At 36.4% G+C, this 16,882-nt stretch overlaps 1 protein-coding gene across 1 annotated transcript in view; it reads right to left on the bottom strand.

Annotated features, from left to right (window-relative positions):
• The window catches only part of GALNT18 (polypeptide N-acetylgalactosaminyltransferase 18), a 328,962-nt gene that overhangs the window by 103,013 nt on the left and 209,067 nt on the right, over window positions 1–16,882 (bottom strand). Inside the window, exon 3 of the mRNA XM_081314130.1 lies at window positions 14,898–15,064. Coding sequence (XP_081170256.1) covers window positions 14,898–15,064 — 167 coding nt within the window. The remainder of the gene's footprint in view (window positions 1–14,897; window positions 15,065–16,882) is intronic.

The raw sequence follows: 16,882 nt of genomic DNA, 5'->3' as shown, positions 1-16,882 counted from the left end.
TGATTAGTAGGAAGCATACCTGCTAACTATGTCTCCCAGACTGCACAGATTTTCTCCTCCAGTAGTAATAAAATAGCATACTGCTGTGCTCATTTTATAAAATATCTTTGGGAGCTGCAGAAAAGTTATTTTCTAAGAGGGATCACACTAACATAAAATGCAGTTTGGTTTTCTTTTAGCAATTCTTTAATGAACTCTGCTGTTGTGGTTTGTGAACTGGAATTTATGGTTCAGAATGCTATGAGAATTCAGCTAGCAGCAATTTATTCAATAAATCACAGATTATGCTTTGATTGTTTATGATTTGATGTGATTTATAAGGCCAGTTTCTGGGCTCTTTCATAAGCAAATCTTGCTCTAATCCAAGCTTTAACTAAAATATATAAAATTGCCAAATTTTATTTAAATAATTGTCTACATTAATAACAATAATAATAATAATAATAATAATAATAATAATAATAATAATAATAATAATAATAATAATAATAATAATAATAATAATAAGTAGGAAGGGACCTGGGAGGTCATCTAGTCCAACCCCCTGCTCAGGCAGGAAACCTTATACCATTTCAGGCAAATGGCTGTCCAGTCTCTTCTTAAAAATCTCCAGTGTTGGAGCATTCACCACCTCTGGAGGCAGGTTGTTCCACTGGTTAATTGTTCTAACTGTCAGGAAGTTTCTCCTTAGTTCTAGGTTGCTTCTCTCCTTGACTAGTTTCCATCCGTTGCTTCTTGTCCTGCTTTCAGGTGCTTTGGAGAATAGCTTGACTCCCTCTTCTTTGTGGTAGCCCCTGAGATATTGGAACACTGCTATCATGTCACCCCTCACCCTTCTCTTCATTAAACTACACATACCCAATTCCAGCAACCGTTCCCTATATGTTTTAGCCTCCAGCCCCCTATTCATCTTTGTTGCTCTTCTCTGTACCCTTTCTAGAGTCTCGACATCTTTTTTACATCGTGGTGACCAAAACTGGAGTATTCCAGGTGTGGCCTTACCAAAGCATTGTAAAGTGGTATTAGTACCAGCGGCGGGTAACACCCAGGGGTAGGGCCTTCTCAGTGGGCGTGCCTGCCCTTTGGAACCAGCTGCCCACGGAGCTTAGGACTGCCCCCAACCTCCATTCATTCCACCAGGACCTGAAGACCTGGCTCTTCGAGCTCTCTGGCCCAGGCTGAGAATTTTTTAATTTTTAATTTTAACTGGGTTTTTATTTTTTCTCAGGGTTTCATTTAATCTTTTTTAATTTGTTTTAACTTTTGTATTGATTTTCTTTTAAATATCCTGTAAACCGCCCTGAGTCCTTCGGGAAAGGGCGGTATATAAATCTAAATAAATAAATAAATAAATAAATATTTGATCTTGATTCTATCCCTCTGTTAATGCAGCCTAGCACTGTGTTGGCTTTTTTGGCAGCTGCAGCACACTGCTGGCTCATATTGAAGTGATTGTCTACTAAGACTCCGAGATCCCTCTCACAGTTACTACTATTGAGCAAGGTACCACCTATACTATACCTATGCATTTGATTTTTCCTGCCTAAATGTAGAACCTTACTTTTTTCACCATTGAATTTCATTTTGTTAGATAGTGCCCAGTGTTCAAGTCTGTCCAGATCCTTCTGTATCTTAAGCCTATCTTCTGGAGTATTGGTTATTCCTGCCAGCTTGGTGTCATCTGCAAATTTGATGAGTTCCCCATCTATCCCATTGTTAAACACTAACCATGTGTTTAATTTTCTGAAGTCTTTATGAGCAATTTTCCTGTATGCTTCTCCCCAGTGTTTTAAATGTGATGGGAATGTGCTGTAATCTGCATCTGATTAAACTCAATTTCATACTTTCTGATGAAATGGAAATATTATTCTGTTCTTTCTGTTTGATGGAAAGCTTTCCAGTGATTTGCCTTTGCATTCAATTTATTATAAGTCAAGTCTTCTCCTCAATGTGCTTCCTTTATAACCATTAAATGGAGTTTAATAAACTGTCCTGAGAATAATTTATGGTCCCAAAGGCAGCTCTTGGAAGATGTTTGCTTTTGTTTTTTTAAAGACTGGGTTTTTTTACAGTTTGCCTTGATTCGGAGAACAAAAAAAATATTTGGTATTTTGACTTGATTTAACAAACAAAAAAATAAACAAAAAAGGCTCGTATGTGCACAAAAGCACTTGAGATGCACTTCTTGCCCACTCAAAAGGAAGGCTCTGCAAATGGGAGATATATGGCACAATGTGCTCCTGTTAAGCAAGACGTAGCTCCTTGGTAACATCTGAGAAACACTACATAGGTTCCAAAGGAAACAAAACCAGATTCCTATATAATTTTGAGAGCCAGTTTGGTTTAGGTTAAGGTTAAGGTTAAGGCACCAGACTAAAAACCAGGAATATTTATTTATTTATTTTAATTCCATTTATATCCCGCCCTTCTCCGAAGACTCAGGGCGGCTTACAAGCTTAGCAGTAGCCTTCATTCTATGTATATGCCTGCTTATTAGGGCTTTCACACACACCCCAAGCAGCATTATTACAAAGTCAGCTTAATTGCCCCCAACAATCTGGGTCCTCATTTTACCTACCTCAGAAGGATGGAAGGCTGAGTCAACCTTGAGCCTGGTGGGATGTGAACCTGCCCGTTTTAGGCATGAAAGCCAGTCAGCTGACTCTGGGCCAGTCATTTTCTCTCAGCCTAACCCACCTCATACTTTGTGGTGGTGGTAAAAACAGAAGGAGGAGTATTAAGTATGGTTGCAGCCTTGAGTTATTTATAAAAATAATAAAGGTGCGGTAAAAATAATTTTTTTAAAAAAATCTGCTTGGATTCTATAAACCTTCCCTTCCAGTAAAGCAGATGAAGTGATCAATTCTATTCCATTAAAAAAACATTTGATAAATCAGATTAACTACTGAATAAATCCCCCCCAGCTTTTTCTATATTTGTACTCCCAGTTAAAGTGACAGAAGAGAGAAAGTAATGGTGGTAAAAGGAATCACTATGTATGGCATACATAATTCAGACAGTTGATTTCCTTTGGTTAACATGACTATAGAACCTAGAATTTCATTGGACCTTTTCTTCTTTATCTATAAGCCCAGGAAAAGGGCTTATAGATAAAGAAAAGCCATTATCCATATTACTTTAAATTACATCCTGCTTGTTTTACAAATGTCTTCCCAAGAAAAAGTAAACTCAGAAGTTCAGCGCAGTACAGTCCCACATTAACTGTAGGAAAGTGAAATTCCCCAAATTATACAGGCTAATTTATTTAGTGATGATAGCAAAATCCTAAATTTTGGAATGGGATTTATTGTCAAACATAACAGGAATTGTCAATTGGATTTGGAATGGCATTTGCCTTTATTCCTTGTTCCAGGAATGGATGTCTCTTCAAGGAAAGGAAAGGAAAGGAAAGGAAAGGAAAGGAAAGGAAAGGAAAGGAAAGGAAAGGAAAGGAAAGGAAAGGAAAGGAAAGGAAAGGAAAGGAAAGGAAAGGAGAGAAAGAAAGAAAGAAAGAAAGAAAGAAAGAAAGAAAGAAAGAAAGAAAGAAAGAAAGAAAGAAAGAAAGAAAGAAAGAAAGAAAGAAAGAAAGAAAGAAAGAATCTTCTTCTGATGGAACATAACATCTAATCTGATAGCTGCCTATGTAACACTTTTGTAATGTGCATTATATTTAAATACTTGATTTCAATGCATGTGCTGGTTTGAAGGCAGACTGGAATCTTCAAGGGTCCAGGGCAACACTGCAACAATAGTTTTAATGACCTATTATCTTAGGTACTATTGCCATAGGCCTCAAAGTCTCATTACAAAACTCAAGTCTTTAATGTACTGTAATTATTTAAAAGGGTAAAAAAAAGTGTTTTTCCTTCACTTTTCCTAAAGCCAGAGTCTTGTCTCACTTGAACAATCTGAGATATCAGCTCCCCAGACTCACTCATGATGGTTCTTCAGTCATTCTAACACAGTACAGGATGGGATGGAGATGGAGACTAACACTCAGCCTCTCTAGCTTTTACTTCTAGTGTCTCTGTCTTGATGGGAAATGTCTGTCATGAATTTGTAATTATCTTAGCCTTAATGCAATACGCTGCCTTTTGCATTCAGTTTACTTTTCCCCCCCAATACAATCCTTGTTAACTGTATTTTCTCATTAACCATAATCTTTATCAACACACTTCTTCTATTCTGGTCACACACTTTTGTATACAATCTACAATGATTTCATATCTATTCATTCTTGACCCTATCCTTTTTTTTAAAACCATCAAATATAACTAGCCCATTCCCACTGCATTCAAATTACTTTCATGTTTCTGGGAATAATTTGAATCATTTGTTCAGATTAGTACAGATTGTTTTACCACAGCTTTTAGTCTCTTCAAACTTTGGAATTTTATGACTTGAAAATGAATAAATTTGCTATTAAAATCTTAATTTTGCCTACCATGTTCTACATATATTTTTCCAACAAAATGTTGTCACACTTTAGTAAGTCCTAGTTCTTTATAATGTAAACCTGACCAACAATGTGTTTTACTATATGAAAAATCTTTAGGTAAAGGTAAAGATTCCCCCGCACATGCGTGCTAGTCGTTTCCAACTCTAGGGGCCAGTGCTCATCTCCATTTCAAAGCCGAACAGCCAGCCCTTGTCCAAGGACGTCTCCATGGTCAGGTGGCCGGCATGACTAGACGCCAAAGGCTCACAGAACGCTGTTACCTTCCCACCGTAGTGGTCCCTATTTTTCTACTTGCATTTTTACATATCCACAGATTCAAGCTGTAATTTGATTTAGGAATCTGGCATTTTTTTCAAATTCATAAAGCACAGTGTTCCCCACATATTATTTCATCCTGCCTTTTTATTTTCCCAGTTATTTCATCCAGATGCTATTTTGAAGCATTGAACAACAATTTGTGAAGTGCTGGGCCAAAATAGCAACAGACCCGTGCAGTAGCTGGTACTAAGCAATCATGAGAAAATGGAGAACACTTAGTAATTCTGTCAAGATGGTCTCAGCTGACAATTACAAGTAATAGTGATTCATTTTTCCTTTTTTTAAAATCCCTTTTATATCCCGCCCTTCTCCGAAGACTCAGGGCGGCTTACAATTTAAAGCACAAATCAATGTGCTTAGCAATAGCCTTCATTCTATGTATATGCCTGCTTATTAGGGCTTTCGCCCCCCCCCCAAGCAGCATTATTACAAAGTCAGCTTATTGCCCCCAACAATCTGGGTCCTCATTTTACCTACCTCGGAAGGATGGAAGGCTGAGTCAACCTTGAGCCTGGTGGGATGCGAACCTGCACTAATTGCAGGCAGCTGGTGTTGCTTAAGGAGGCATTAGCCCACTGCTCCACCAAGGCTTTAAGCAAGTACATGGTTTCCAGGCAGGAATCTATTAGTAATCCCAGAATAATATTTTCCAAGTTCTTCTGAACTAAGAAAAAAAAGGAGTTTTTGCTTGACAGCTGGAACTCTGCTCATAGTGAAGTAGCCAACTATAGACTATAGCCTAAAGATAGCTTGTTAACCAACTTCAAGTTCAGTCACTTTTTATCTATTCTTGGCAAATGAGAAAGGAAAGACAGATGTCATGCTAACTGGGAATTCTAAGAAATCTAGATCAAACACAGCCAATAGAAACCAAGATCAAAAGTTATGGATTATACAGTTTGTTTTCTTCTGAGCTAATTAAAAGGAGTTCAACTGGAGACTGGAAAAGATGTAAGGAGAAGAAAAGATTAAGCTTTAGCATAGTCATTTTACAATGAGTTTGTTAGGGTTAGAAATATTTTATTTAGAGTGGCATATAATTAGACTTATCATAAACTTTGATTTTGGATGCACAGTGCATAAACTTGGAGGATTAAAGTGTAAAATATATATAAATCTTTTAAAACAGATGAGGCATTTTTCTTTTCAAATAGTTTTATACCAGATCTCCCCAGGAAAAGCTGACAGATGAAATACTTAAATAAAATGACCAAAAATGCTTCATTAAGCTAGAATTTGCACACTCCTAAAACTGCTTCTCATCATTTTAGTGGCATTCGTACAATGGCATCTTTATGGCTTTGCTGCCTCAAACTATCTTTTAAGAGGACTTCAAAGAAGAGTAAGTGGAGACTCCACAACTATAATTGGAAGAAAAGTCTTCTATGGTTTAGTGAGAATCAAAGATAATTTGCCAGACACATGTCAACCTGCATGAATAAGTTAGTGTTGGGTACGTTTCTCAAGATAAATGTGACGAAATGATGCATGAACATATCATCAATTTCATACCGAATATCAAGTCACCATATTAAAAAATAAGATAATTCAAGAATTTGTATTTAACATAAGCAGCTTGTTAAAAACTTGATTATGAAATGTTTTTATGTTGCTATTTTATTGATTTAGCGGTGTAGTTTATTGTATAAGATAGGTGGCCAAGTAAGTTAGAGTGTTTGTGTGTGTGTGTGTGTGTGTGTGTGTGTGTGTGTGTGTGTGTAAGAGAGAGGGGGGGAAGGAGGGAGGGAGGGGGAGAGAGAGAGAAAAAAATGGAATTTTTAATCAATATTGTTACCATGCCAAGTGAACTGTTTCTCTCCTATGAACTATAATATAAACATGGACGAAAAATAGGATTCTCATGGATATAAATATAAATATATCACAATAACCATGAACATACAGAAAATGATTCTTTACACTGCCTTGTCTAGTTTGTAGTGGCATTTAATAAGCCCAACTATTTTTAAAAGAGAAGGTTTTGTGCAAAGTGAAGCATTTCCTTCTGAATCAAGGAGTATTGGCAGAGTATCTGAATAAACAGTAATAGCTTAGTAAGATAATAATAATAATAATAATAATAATAATAATAATAATAATAATAATAATAATAATAATAATAATAATAATAATAATAATAATAATTTGGAAGGGACCTTGGAGGTCATCTAGTCCAACCCCCTGCTAAGACAGGAAACCCTATACCATTTCAGACAAATGGCTGTCCAGTCTCTTCTGAAAAACTTCCAGTGTTGGAGCATTCACCACTTCTGGAGGCAAGTTGTTCCACTGGTTAGTTGTTCTAACTGTCAGGAAGTTTCTCCTTAGTTCTAGGTTGCTTCTCTCCTTGACTAGTTTCCATCCATTGCTTCTTGTCCTGCTTTCAGGTGCTTTGGAGACTAGCTTGGCTCCCTCTTCTTTGTGGCAGCCCCTGAGATATTGGAACACTGCTATCATGTCACCCCTCACCCTTCTCTTCATTAAACTACACATACCCAATTCCAGCAACCGTTCCCTATATGTTTTAGCCTCCAGTCCCCCAATCATCTTTGTTGCTCTTCTCTGTACTCTTTTTAGAGTATCAACATCTTTTTTACATCGTGGTGACCAAAACTGGATGCAGTATTCCAGGTGTGGCCTTACCAAGGCATTGTAAAGTGGTACTAGTACTTCACGTGATCTTGATTCTATCCCTCTGTTAATGCAGCCTAGCACTGTGTTGGCTTTTTTGGCAGCTGCAGCACATTGCTGGCTCATATTTAAGTGATTGTCCACTAGGACTCCGAGATCTCTCTCACAGTTACTACTATCGAGCAAGGTACCACCTATACTATACCTGCGCATTTGATTTTTCCTGCCTAAATGCAGAACCTTACTTTTTCGCAATTGAATTTCATTTTGTTAGATAGTGCCCAGGGTTCGAGTCTGTCCAGATCCTCCTGTATCTTAAGCCTATCTTCTGGAGTATTCCAAAGCAAAGTAGGCTCAAAGATTTCCATGCAATTAAAAACGGAGATTTACCTTATAGCTGAATAAAAATAGTACAAGGCACACATTTTGGCCTTTTCTTTTTAACAGAAGATTTACTCAGTGTTAACTCCAGAAAATCGTAAATATATTTCTTAGCAACAAGGTGTGAAATAGTACCAGTGCATAATGCTACAGATTCATTCTGGAAGTGCTGTGTTTGCGCTTCCACACCTTCCAAAGCATTTTTTTTCTGAATTCAATCAAAGCATTGCACAGTCTGCTAAAGAGATGTTCCAGTTAGGACTGTACTTGCAATGACCCTTGCTATTATATTTCTCACACAAGGGGAAAATCAGTCTTCCTTAATTTATGCCATTGGCAGCCCAAAGGGAATCTTTTCGAAAAGGTCCTATTGCAAGGAAAATAAGGGGTAGACTTTAACCCTTCTTCTATGAATCACAAACCTGTTCTAGGAAACAATGTGGCTTAAAGACTTAAGAACTTAAAAACATGAAGACACCAAGAAAACAAAGGTCAAGAAATGCCAATCCAACAGGTCAGTTGTAACTGGAATTTCCCCCTTTTAAAATCTGTGCAAGAAATGAATAGAATAGAATAGAATAGAATAGAATAGAATAGAATAGAATAGAATAGAATAGAATAGAATAGAATAGAATAGAATAGAATAGAATAGAATAGAATAGAATAATAGAATAGAATAGAATAGAATAGAATAGAATAATAGAATAGAATAGAATAGAATAGAATAGAATAATAGAATAGAATAGAATAGAATAGAATAGAATAGAATAGAATAGAATAGAATAGAATAGAATAGAATAGAATAGAATAGAATAGAATAGAATAGAATAGAATAGAATAGGAGGTGGAAGGGACATTGGAGGTCTTCTAATCCAGTCCCCTGCTCAAGCAGGAGAATCTATACCATTTCAGACAAGTGACAGTCTCCATAATTCAAGTTTTGACTGTTCATAAGCTTCAAAGGTCATAGTTTTCTCAAAATTGTTTAACTTTCTTGTATGAAGATTCAGCTGTATGTGTCACTGAATTCTGCAACTTGTTTAATTCACTTATTTCTTTTGCTTTACTAACAATTTGTTTTGATCATTTATAATTTTTTTTTATTTAAGACGAGAGTTAAGACAGTCTATTGTGGCTCAAAAATCAGGAAGAGTCTGTCTTAAAAGTGCTTCTTTAAAAGGCAACTGGACTGTTTTTTTCCCTGAGGAAGAAGAAAAAACCATTTCGCTTCTTATCCAAGAAGCTTCATCTAAGGGAGAATCTGATTAATTAGTCAGCACCTTTTCTGACTAATACATTTTAATAAAAGGCATATATTTTCATGAATTGCAGCTGTATTTAATAAAATGCATTAGTCGGAAAGGGTGCTACTGCAACTCCTTCACATAAGCTTTCAGTCAATCAGTTCTCTGCAACAGCCTATGAAAAAAGGGACAAAGAATCTCTAAAGGGATGAAAACATGGACATTAATTTTGGATGCTGTCTCCTTTATGATTATCTCTTGCGGATGTTTTAAGGAAACATTTGCAGCAGTTGAGTGAAAGAAACATTTCTATGGGGCATTAGATACAGAATGAGTTTATACAGAATGCATGCAATGCTCAGCATTTGGATTTCAAGATTTTATAATGAGATAATAAGAAGGGAATACATGTAGTCCTCACTTAATGACAGCAATTAGGACCAGAATTTTCCATTGCTAAGAGACATGGTTGCAAAATGTGACATCACATGACTGCACCACTTAATCATGACACTGCCACCAGTTCTGGTTGCTATTGTTGAGCAAATCCTGCCACATTGTTAAGTGTGACATCACATAGTTACCATTTGTGACCTCCTGCCAACCTTCTCATTGACTTTGCTGGTTGGAAACCAGGAGTGAGTGTTGCAAATGGCAATCGCAAGACCGTGGGATGCTGCAACAGAGGAATTGCAAGCTGGCTGCTAAATGTCTGGATAATAATCATATGACCATGGGAATGCTGCAACAGCCATAACTTTGAGGACTGGTCATAAGTACTACTCATTTAGTATCATTGTAAGTTTTATTGGATGAGTGACCATGTATAAAATAATATAGGGGTGCTTATTTCTTTTAAATTCAAGTTGGCCTTCTCACAAAATTTAGATGTTGGTAACCAACAACAAAAAAAAACAGACTCAGTTATAATGGCATTGTTGGAAGACCTGAAAAATCAGGTTAGGGACCAATCACTATGGAGAAAATCTATTTATCTGGTCACTAAAGGTTAATGGCACATAATCAATTAAAAAAATCTAAACATAAACACTGCAGCAGCTACTCAGCGCAGAAATGTTATACATTCTAGCTGATTTAACATTTTTAAAATCCTGCTATGAGAAAATGGGTATCCTGTACGCTTTAACTATATCTTTTTTTCATCCAGAACATGTAATACAGGGGTGTCAAACTGCCGGCCCACGGTCCAGATGTGTCATGCCGAAACCGCGCCCACCACATTGCCAGCAATGGAAAAAAAAGTCACGATACATCACGACACGTCACATGACATTGCGAATTTGACACTCCTGATATAATAGAATACTTAAGGGATACATTTAAACACAGATATCGTCACATTTTAAACAATATTAGTTTTGCTTCAAAAATAGCATAAGCTATTTAATATTTACATAGATGTTTATATCCCAGTTCTACAATCCAGAGGACTCTTGGATCAACTTTGAAATATGTTTAAACAATCAAATATAAAAACAAATTATGAACAATAAAATCACAATGGAAGAGCAAACCATCATAAAAAAAGTCTAACAATTGGAAATGAAAAGACTTTAGCTTCAATGACTTTGTGTGAACTGGAGAACAGGGGTTTCAAAACTGGATAATCTACCTCAAGTCACTATCTCTTTTTTTTCTTACGAAAGCATTTGAAAATGATCTTATTATTTGAGGAATTTTATCTAACAATTCTGAGAGGTTTTAATTTCATTTATAGCCTAACCTGTAAAGATGTTCCTCAGAGAAAGCATAATATTTTCAGGCATTTAAATAATTAGACAGCTTTTTGCTGAAGAGGTGCCGACAAAAGCAAAACAAACATTTGACAACATATAGGCAAATTCTGGCTTAATGGTAACGGTAAATGACTGTGCTGTAAGATAAATAAGTAAATGGCCAGTTCTGACACTGTTGAGAAGTACGAAGTAGGATTAACTGAAATTGGTGCTGGAACCAATGCTTGATTTCTAATTTTTATATAAATAAATGATCAGGACTTAGTGAAGTGGTTATGTTTGCTGATGATACCAAACTGTTCAATGTGGTAAAATTGTAAAAAAGAGATCGAGAGACGTTCAGAAAGAATCTCTCCAGACTGTAAAAATGGATTTGTAAATGGCAAATCTAGCTCAGTGTAAACAATGTGAAATGATGCATGTTGATACAGATAAGTCAAAGTTTATCTGTATATTAATGGGATCCAAAGTGTCAGCCAGGGACCCAAAATTATGGTAGAGAGCTCAATGAAAATGTCAACCCAGTATGCAGTTGTTGTAAAACAAGGCAAGTTCCCTGACTGAAATTGTTAGGAAGGGAAATGAAAACAGAACTGCTTATATAATAATCACCTTATAATATATATATATATATATATATATATATATATATATATATATATATATATATATATATATATATATATATATATATATATATATATATATATATATATATATATATATATATATATATATATATATATATATATATATATATATATATATATATATATATATATATATATATATATAGTGAAGCCATAATTGGAATATGACACTTATTTTTTGTCACTGTACTGTCACTGTACGTACAGGGCTAGAAAAAAGTGCAAAAAATAGCCTATCAACATGTTTAGGGACTAGCATTGATTACAGGAATCCCATTATAAGATGAGCTACAGCAATGAAGGATCTTTAGATTGGAATGAAGGCAGTAAAGAGAGCCATGATAAGATATATGTGTGTGTATATGTGTATGTATGTATGTATATATGTGTGTGTGTGTGTGTGTGTGTGTGTATGTGTGTGTGTGTGTGTATAGATGATAGATGATAGATAGATAGATAGATAGATAGATAGATAGATAGATAGATAGATAGATAGATAGATAGATAGATAGATAGATACACAGACAGACAGACAGACAGACAGACAAATTTTGCATGGCATAGGTAATTTGGATTAAAGAGCAGTTTTCCTGTTACACAAATAATGGCAGAGAAAATGCATATTTAATCTAAATGGCGAGAGATTCAGGACAAATCATTTAATGAGGAAGGCAAAAGTCAGTAGTTTTTAGGCTAGAGTTGGAAACTATGTAAACACTACACAACTACTCAGCTGCAGGATAATGAAGCACCATTAAGAAAGTCAATTATTGAATGGAACAGATGATAAATAGAAAGCTGAGTCTGGATCACCATGGGAATCAGAGGGACAGATATATTTGCACAGCAGTGGACAAGCAACTGCTCATTTCGCTTCTTCCTTGTTGACAATAAAGATTTTTAATCTAGAGCTGGGTCTTTGAGACATCTCCTGACATCTAGCCTAGGTTCTAAGTTTTGCCATGTAATGTCTGGAGACCTGAAATTTACTGCTCAGTTTTAATCACTCAGGTCCAGCAACCTCAATGCCCAAAAATTCATTACCATTAATATGAGAGGAAAGGCATTGTATAAAGATCAAGAATTCACATGATGGCTACTGTTACTTTTGATCTAGTGGCCAATGACTTTCATCAATAACGTAACCAAATGGCTATTCTGATGGATTACCTAGCTCATGTAATGAAACATCTTGCCTAACCAGGTGGGAAAACTTTCCTAACATGTAGGGCGGAACTAATCATCACAACTAGGGGGACCCAGACTGACCCTAACACTTTTCAGTTAGAAAAATATGATAGAATCCAAATAAATTTAATTTCATTCTTGCTTGGTGTCTACTATATCTTTGAGACGAGTCAATTCCCCATGTGAACCACATATAATTTATAATTAGCATATAATGTGGTCAGTACAGAAATATGTTGTTGAGTTTCAACAGCCAACACAGGATATCAGCTAAAATGAAAAAAAGGCTTTAATCAACCAGTTCAAAGATGAACTATCAGATGAAACATACAAGAAGTTCATTTATCAAGTTAGTCAGACATCATGACTAAATCGAAAACACAAGGAATTTCTACAGAGATGAGACATGAATGGAAGACACCACTACAAATGGACCTCAATTTGCAACTAATTTGGAAACAGAATTTCAGTCATTGAACAAAACAGTCATTAATTGAGATAAGCATTTCACTCAAGAACTGCAGTCCGAATGGTTCTTCCAGTTGCAATTGTTAAGTGACTACAATGGTTATTAAACAGCCTGCCAACTCTTTCTATGTGCACAATGGAACTTTGTTGGAGACCTTGAAGATATAAGCTTCCTTTTTCCAGCCCCCAAAGAAGTTGCCCTCCCCTCTGTGCGTGTAAGAGAAATCCAGTGCTGCATTGGAGAAAACAATGCATGTGTTCTGTACCAGCCTGCTACCGGCCCTGCAGAAAAGGCAGGGACAGCCCCTTTTACAAGAAGGCAAGAGGCTGGCATTACGCCTGCCAAATTTATTGCTACAAAAACAAATAGAACAAGACACAAACCAAGAAACAGGAACTTTTCAAGTGGTTGCCTTCAGCAAACCAGCCCTCCCACGCATTCCCCCTTAAATATAGTTCAGGGCGTGGCTTCTCTCTGCCTCCTTCCGAGGAGCCCCATTGCCTTCCTCTGTTTACTCCTGATTGACTGCCTCCTGCGTCGGGCGTCCTTGAACAGGGCCAGCTGTGGGTCATCTTCATCCACGCTGTCAGGCTCACACAACTGGGTCTGCGTCGTGACCAGGTGAGAGGGGCCTGGCTGAGGGCTCTCATCAACCTGTCCAACCCCCTCAGCCAGCTCTTCAACACCCCCCTCCTCCTCCTCCTCTGAGTCGTCCGACCCAACTGCCGAACCCACAGGCTGACCCTGAATCACAACAGCATGATCTGAAGTTTCCTTTTTCAGTCCACTACAGGAGTCACTCCCACCCCCATGCACAGAGGAGAAGGGAAATCCTTCAGCAGGTGGCAGCTTGCAGCCTTCCTGCCAGCTTCTCCATTGACTTCCTGGGGAAATCAGCAGAGAAGATTGCAAATGATGATCACATGATTGCTGCCTATTCAATGTTTTCAAGGGTTGAAACTGTTAATGAATGTGGATGTGGTTTCTCTGGACCCAATGAAGAGTGACTGGAACAGCAAAAACTCATCAAGCATTCTTCCAATTTTATTTTGTTTCCCTAAATGTTTTTTTCCCCAATAGTCTTCCTACTCTTTTCCCTAATATTTGAAGTCTTACCTAAACTGGACCTCAAGGAGCTTACAATTTGATTGTGCCTATTTCATTTTTGTTTTGTTTTGGGCAGTATCATTTTTTTCTATATCTGAGCTGTGTCTATAAAACTTCTGAGTTTAAGCTTAGGATCTGACCACTGCCATGTAAGCTCTAGAACCGAGCATGAAAAAAAAAAGGAAAAATACTTTTTTTTTACATGACACGTAAATTAATCTATGGTAAACATTATAGAAAGGACAAGCAACTGGGATGGTTTTTAAAAGGGAATGAACAGGTTCATGAAGTATCAGACTGTCAATAGCTAATACTGGTAGTTATTACTTCCTCTATCATAGGCAATATGCTGTAAATACTGGTTGCTGGCAAATGGAATTCAAAGGAGGCTATCAACACCCTGCTGCTCAGGCTTATGAGCTTCCCAAAGCATCCAGTTGGCTACTGTGAGACAGAATGTGAACCAGATGGGCCTAATAGCCTGAAAAAGAGTTCTTTTTATGAAATTATGCATTTAGTGCAGATATAAAAGGAGAAACAAATACTGGGGAATAAAAGATCTTGACTAGCTTTGTTTTTCACAGCATCTTGTCAACTCCATCATCAAAGTCATCTTGAATGTAGTATGATTTCATTAAGAATGCATCAGAACACATACAAAAGCATGCCATCTATTTGGCACATGTTACTCACCATTGTTACTGTTGTCATCCACTAAAATAATCTCTTTCAACAAATGAGCAGGAGTCCTGTTGATTGCAGAATGAATGGATCGTAGAATCACTGAAAGAGCTTCATTCACAAATATGAAAACAATGCTGACTTCGGGAAGACTCTCTGGAAAGGTGAGGTTCTTGCACCTTTGGCAGGGGAAAAGACAATTTAGTCCAAATTTTTGATTGAAATATTTAGAATTGCAAATTTGTACCATACTTGAGAAACTCCAAGTCATTCCAAGTTTAATTTAAATGAACCCTGTAACAACAAAATAAAGATATTCAGATCCAGTGGCTCACCCAAAGCTGTGCATATGTTTCTTTATTGAATATACTGTACACTTGAGCATTTGAGAAATGGCTTAAAATATGTTGAGGATACATACACCCAACAATCCAATTTTCCTTGCCTCATGAAATATTATTTCACTTTTTATTGGTTCCTGACTAGCTGCTGGAAAAGGCATACATATTTCATTTAGGTTCTTTAAACTCAATGTTAGATCTCTGAAGACTGTCATGACTGAGCTCAAGTAATACTTTTCTCCAGTGTCATCCTACTTCAGATAGGTTACAAAACAGTATTAATTACCCCCAGTCAACTGGAACTTTGGCTCCCAAACAGGAGTTGATTTTCTGGAAAAGCACCATTCTACACAACTTGAAAATTCTCAAAAATGATCTTTAAAACAGCTGGTCATGTGTTATGTGAAATTGTCAAAAGGCAGCATTTTAAACCAAGAGTAAAAAATATGAAAGATAAGATCATTCAATGGGCTCTTATACACACTTTTCTCCTTATTAACCCAAATTAAGTTATTTAACCTGAAAGTAATGCTGCATATTTTATTCATGACCCTAATTTTGTGAAGTATTTGGCTTGTTATAACTACGGTAGTTGATTTTAATATACTTGTTAACATGCAATCTCAAAGCCGTCTCTTTGCAGCAAATTTGTGAAGGTATGTTATATTAAAATAAGAGGGCCTTGTACAGTATATCTATAGTCCCTCTAACAACACAACCCTCAGTTGTGTCTATGTGATGATTCTCAAAATAATGTGCAAATTCAAATGAACTGTTGTTATGGTTGCCAGAAAAATATATGCAAAAGGATATTATTCATATTCTATTTCAAACACAATTGGCAGCAAAGGGGAAAGTACTCAAAAGGTCTTTTCGTAAGTATTCATATATAAATCAAATGTGTTCAGGATGGTACTACTGTTGTTCCTCATAATGGAAGGAGTGTAGTAAGCAGCATGCAGATAGTTCACTTAGAATAATGAGAAATTATTCTTCCATATTAAGCCAACCATTTGCAATCTGTTGTCAAATGCATTTCCATCACAAAAATACTGAATTCCATTTTTGCTTTCTATTAAAATGCAAAGTTCTCCTACAGAAGCTCCCAAACACTGTAAATGTGGCAAAGCTATTTGGCATCCTAAGCCTTTTCAGTTCAGATAAATGCACTTTTTGAGCGGCAACAGTAGGGAGGAGGATCATATATACACCTTTTCTCTATTGCTCCAATTGTAGTATATATGATTTATTAAGGGCATTTTAATGTGTCCCTTTACTGCACAGTGTTGCACTTGCTGTTTATTTTTTTTAATGTCCTTTTGTGTTCATAGTATCAGAGTCAGTGAAGAAATTAAGGAATAAATCTGCAGTCACTTTTTCTGGTGAGGAAAGGGGCATGTCAGGAAACACCGGGATAATTTCATGATAGAAAGAGAAAAAAGCAGAGCAGAACAAAATAAAAATAAAACAACAACAGAAATTAGCAACGAGAGCCATCATGCAGGCAAGTACTAGGAAGTGGATGATAGGACTGGCATCAAGACACTAAGAAAATAATATCAAGTAGGCTGCAGCAAAAAGAAAGGCATTCATTCATGTTTTTAACTATTTTTAATTAAAAAACAGGATAAAATATTACAAATAAACACAAGGGAC

The sequence above is a fragment of the Vipera berus genome, assembly GCF_964194415.1.
Source record: "Vipera berus genome assembly, chromosome: 1".
Taxonomy (NCBI): domain Eukaryota; kingdom Metazoa; phylum Chordata; class Lepidosauria; order Squamata; family Viperidae; genus Vipera; species Vipera berus.
Note: the sequence above shows the minus strand (reverse complement) of the source record. Positions and strands in the feature narration are given on the sequence as shown.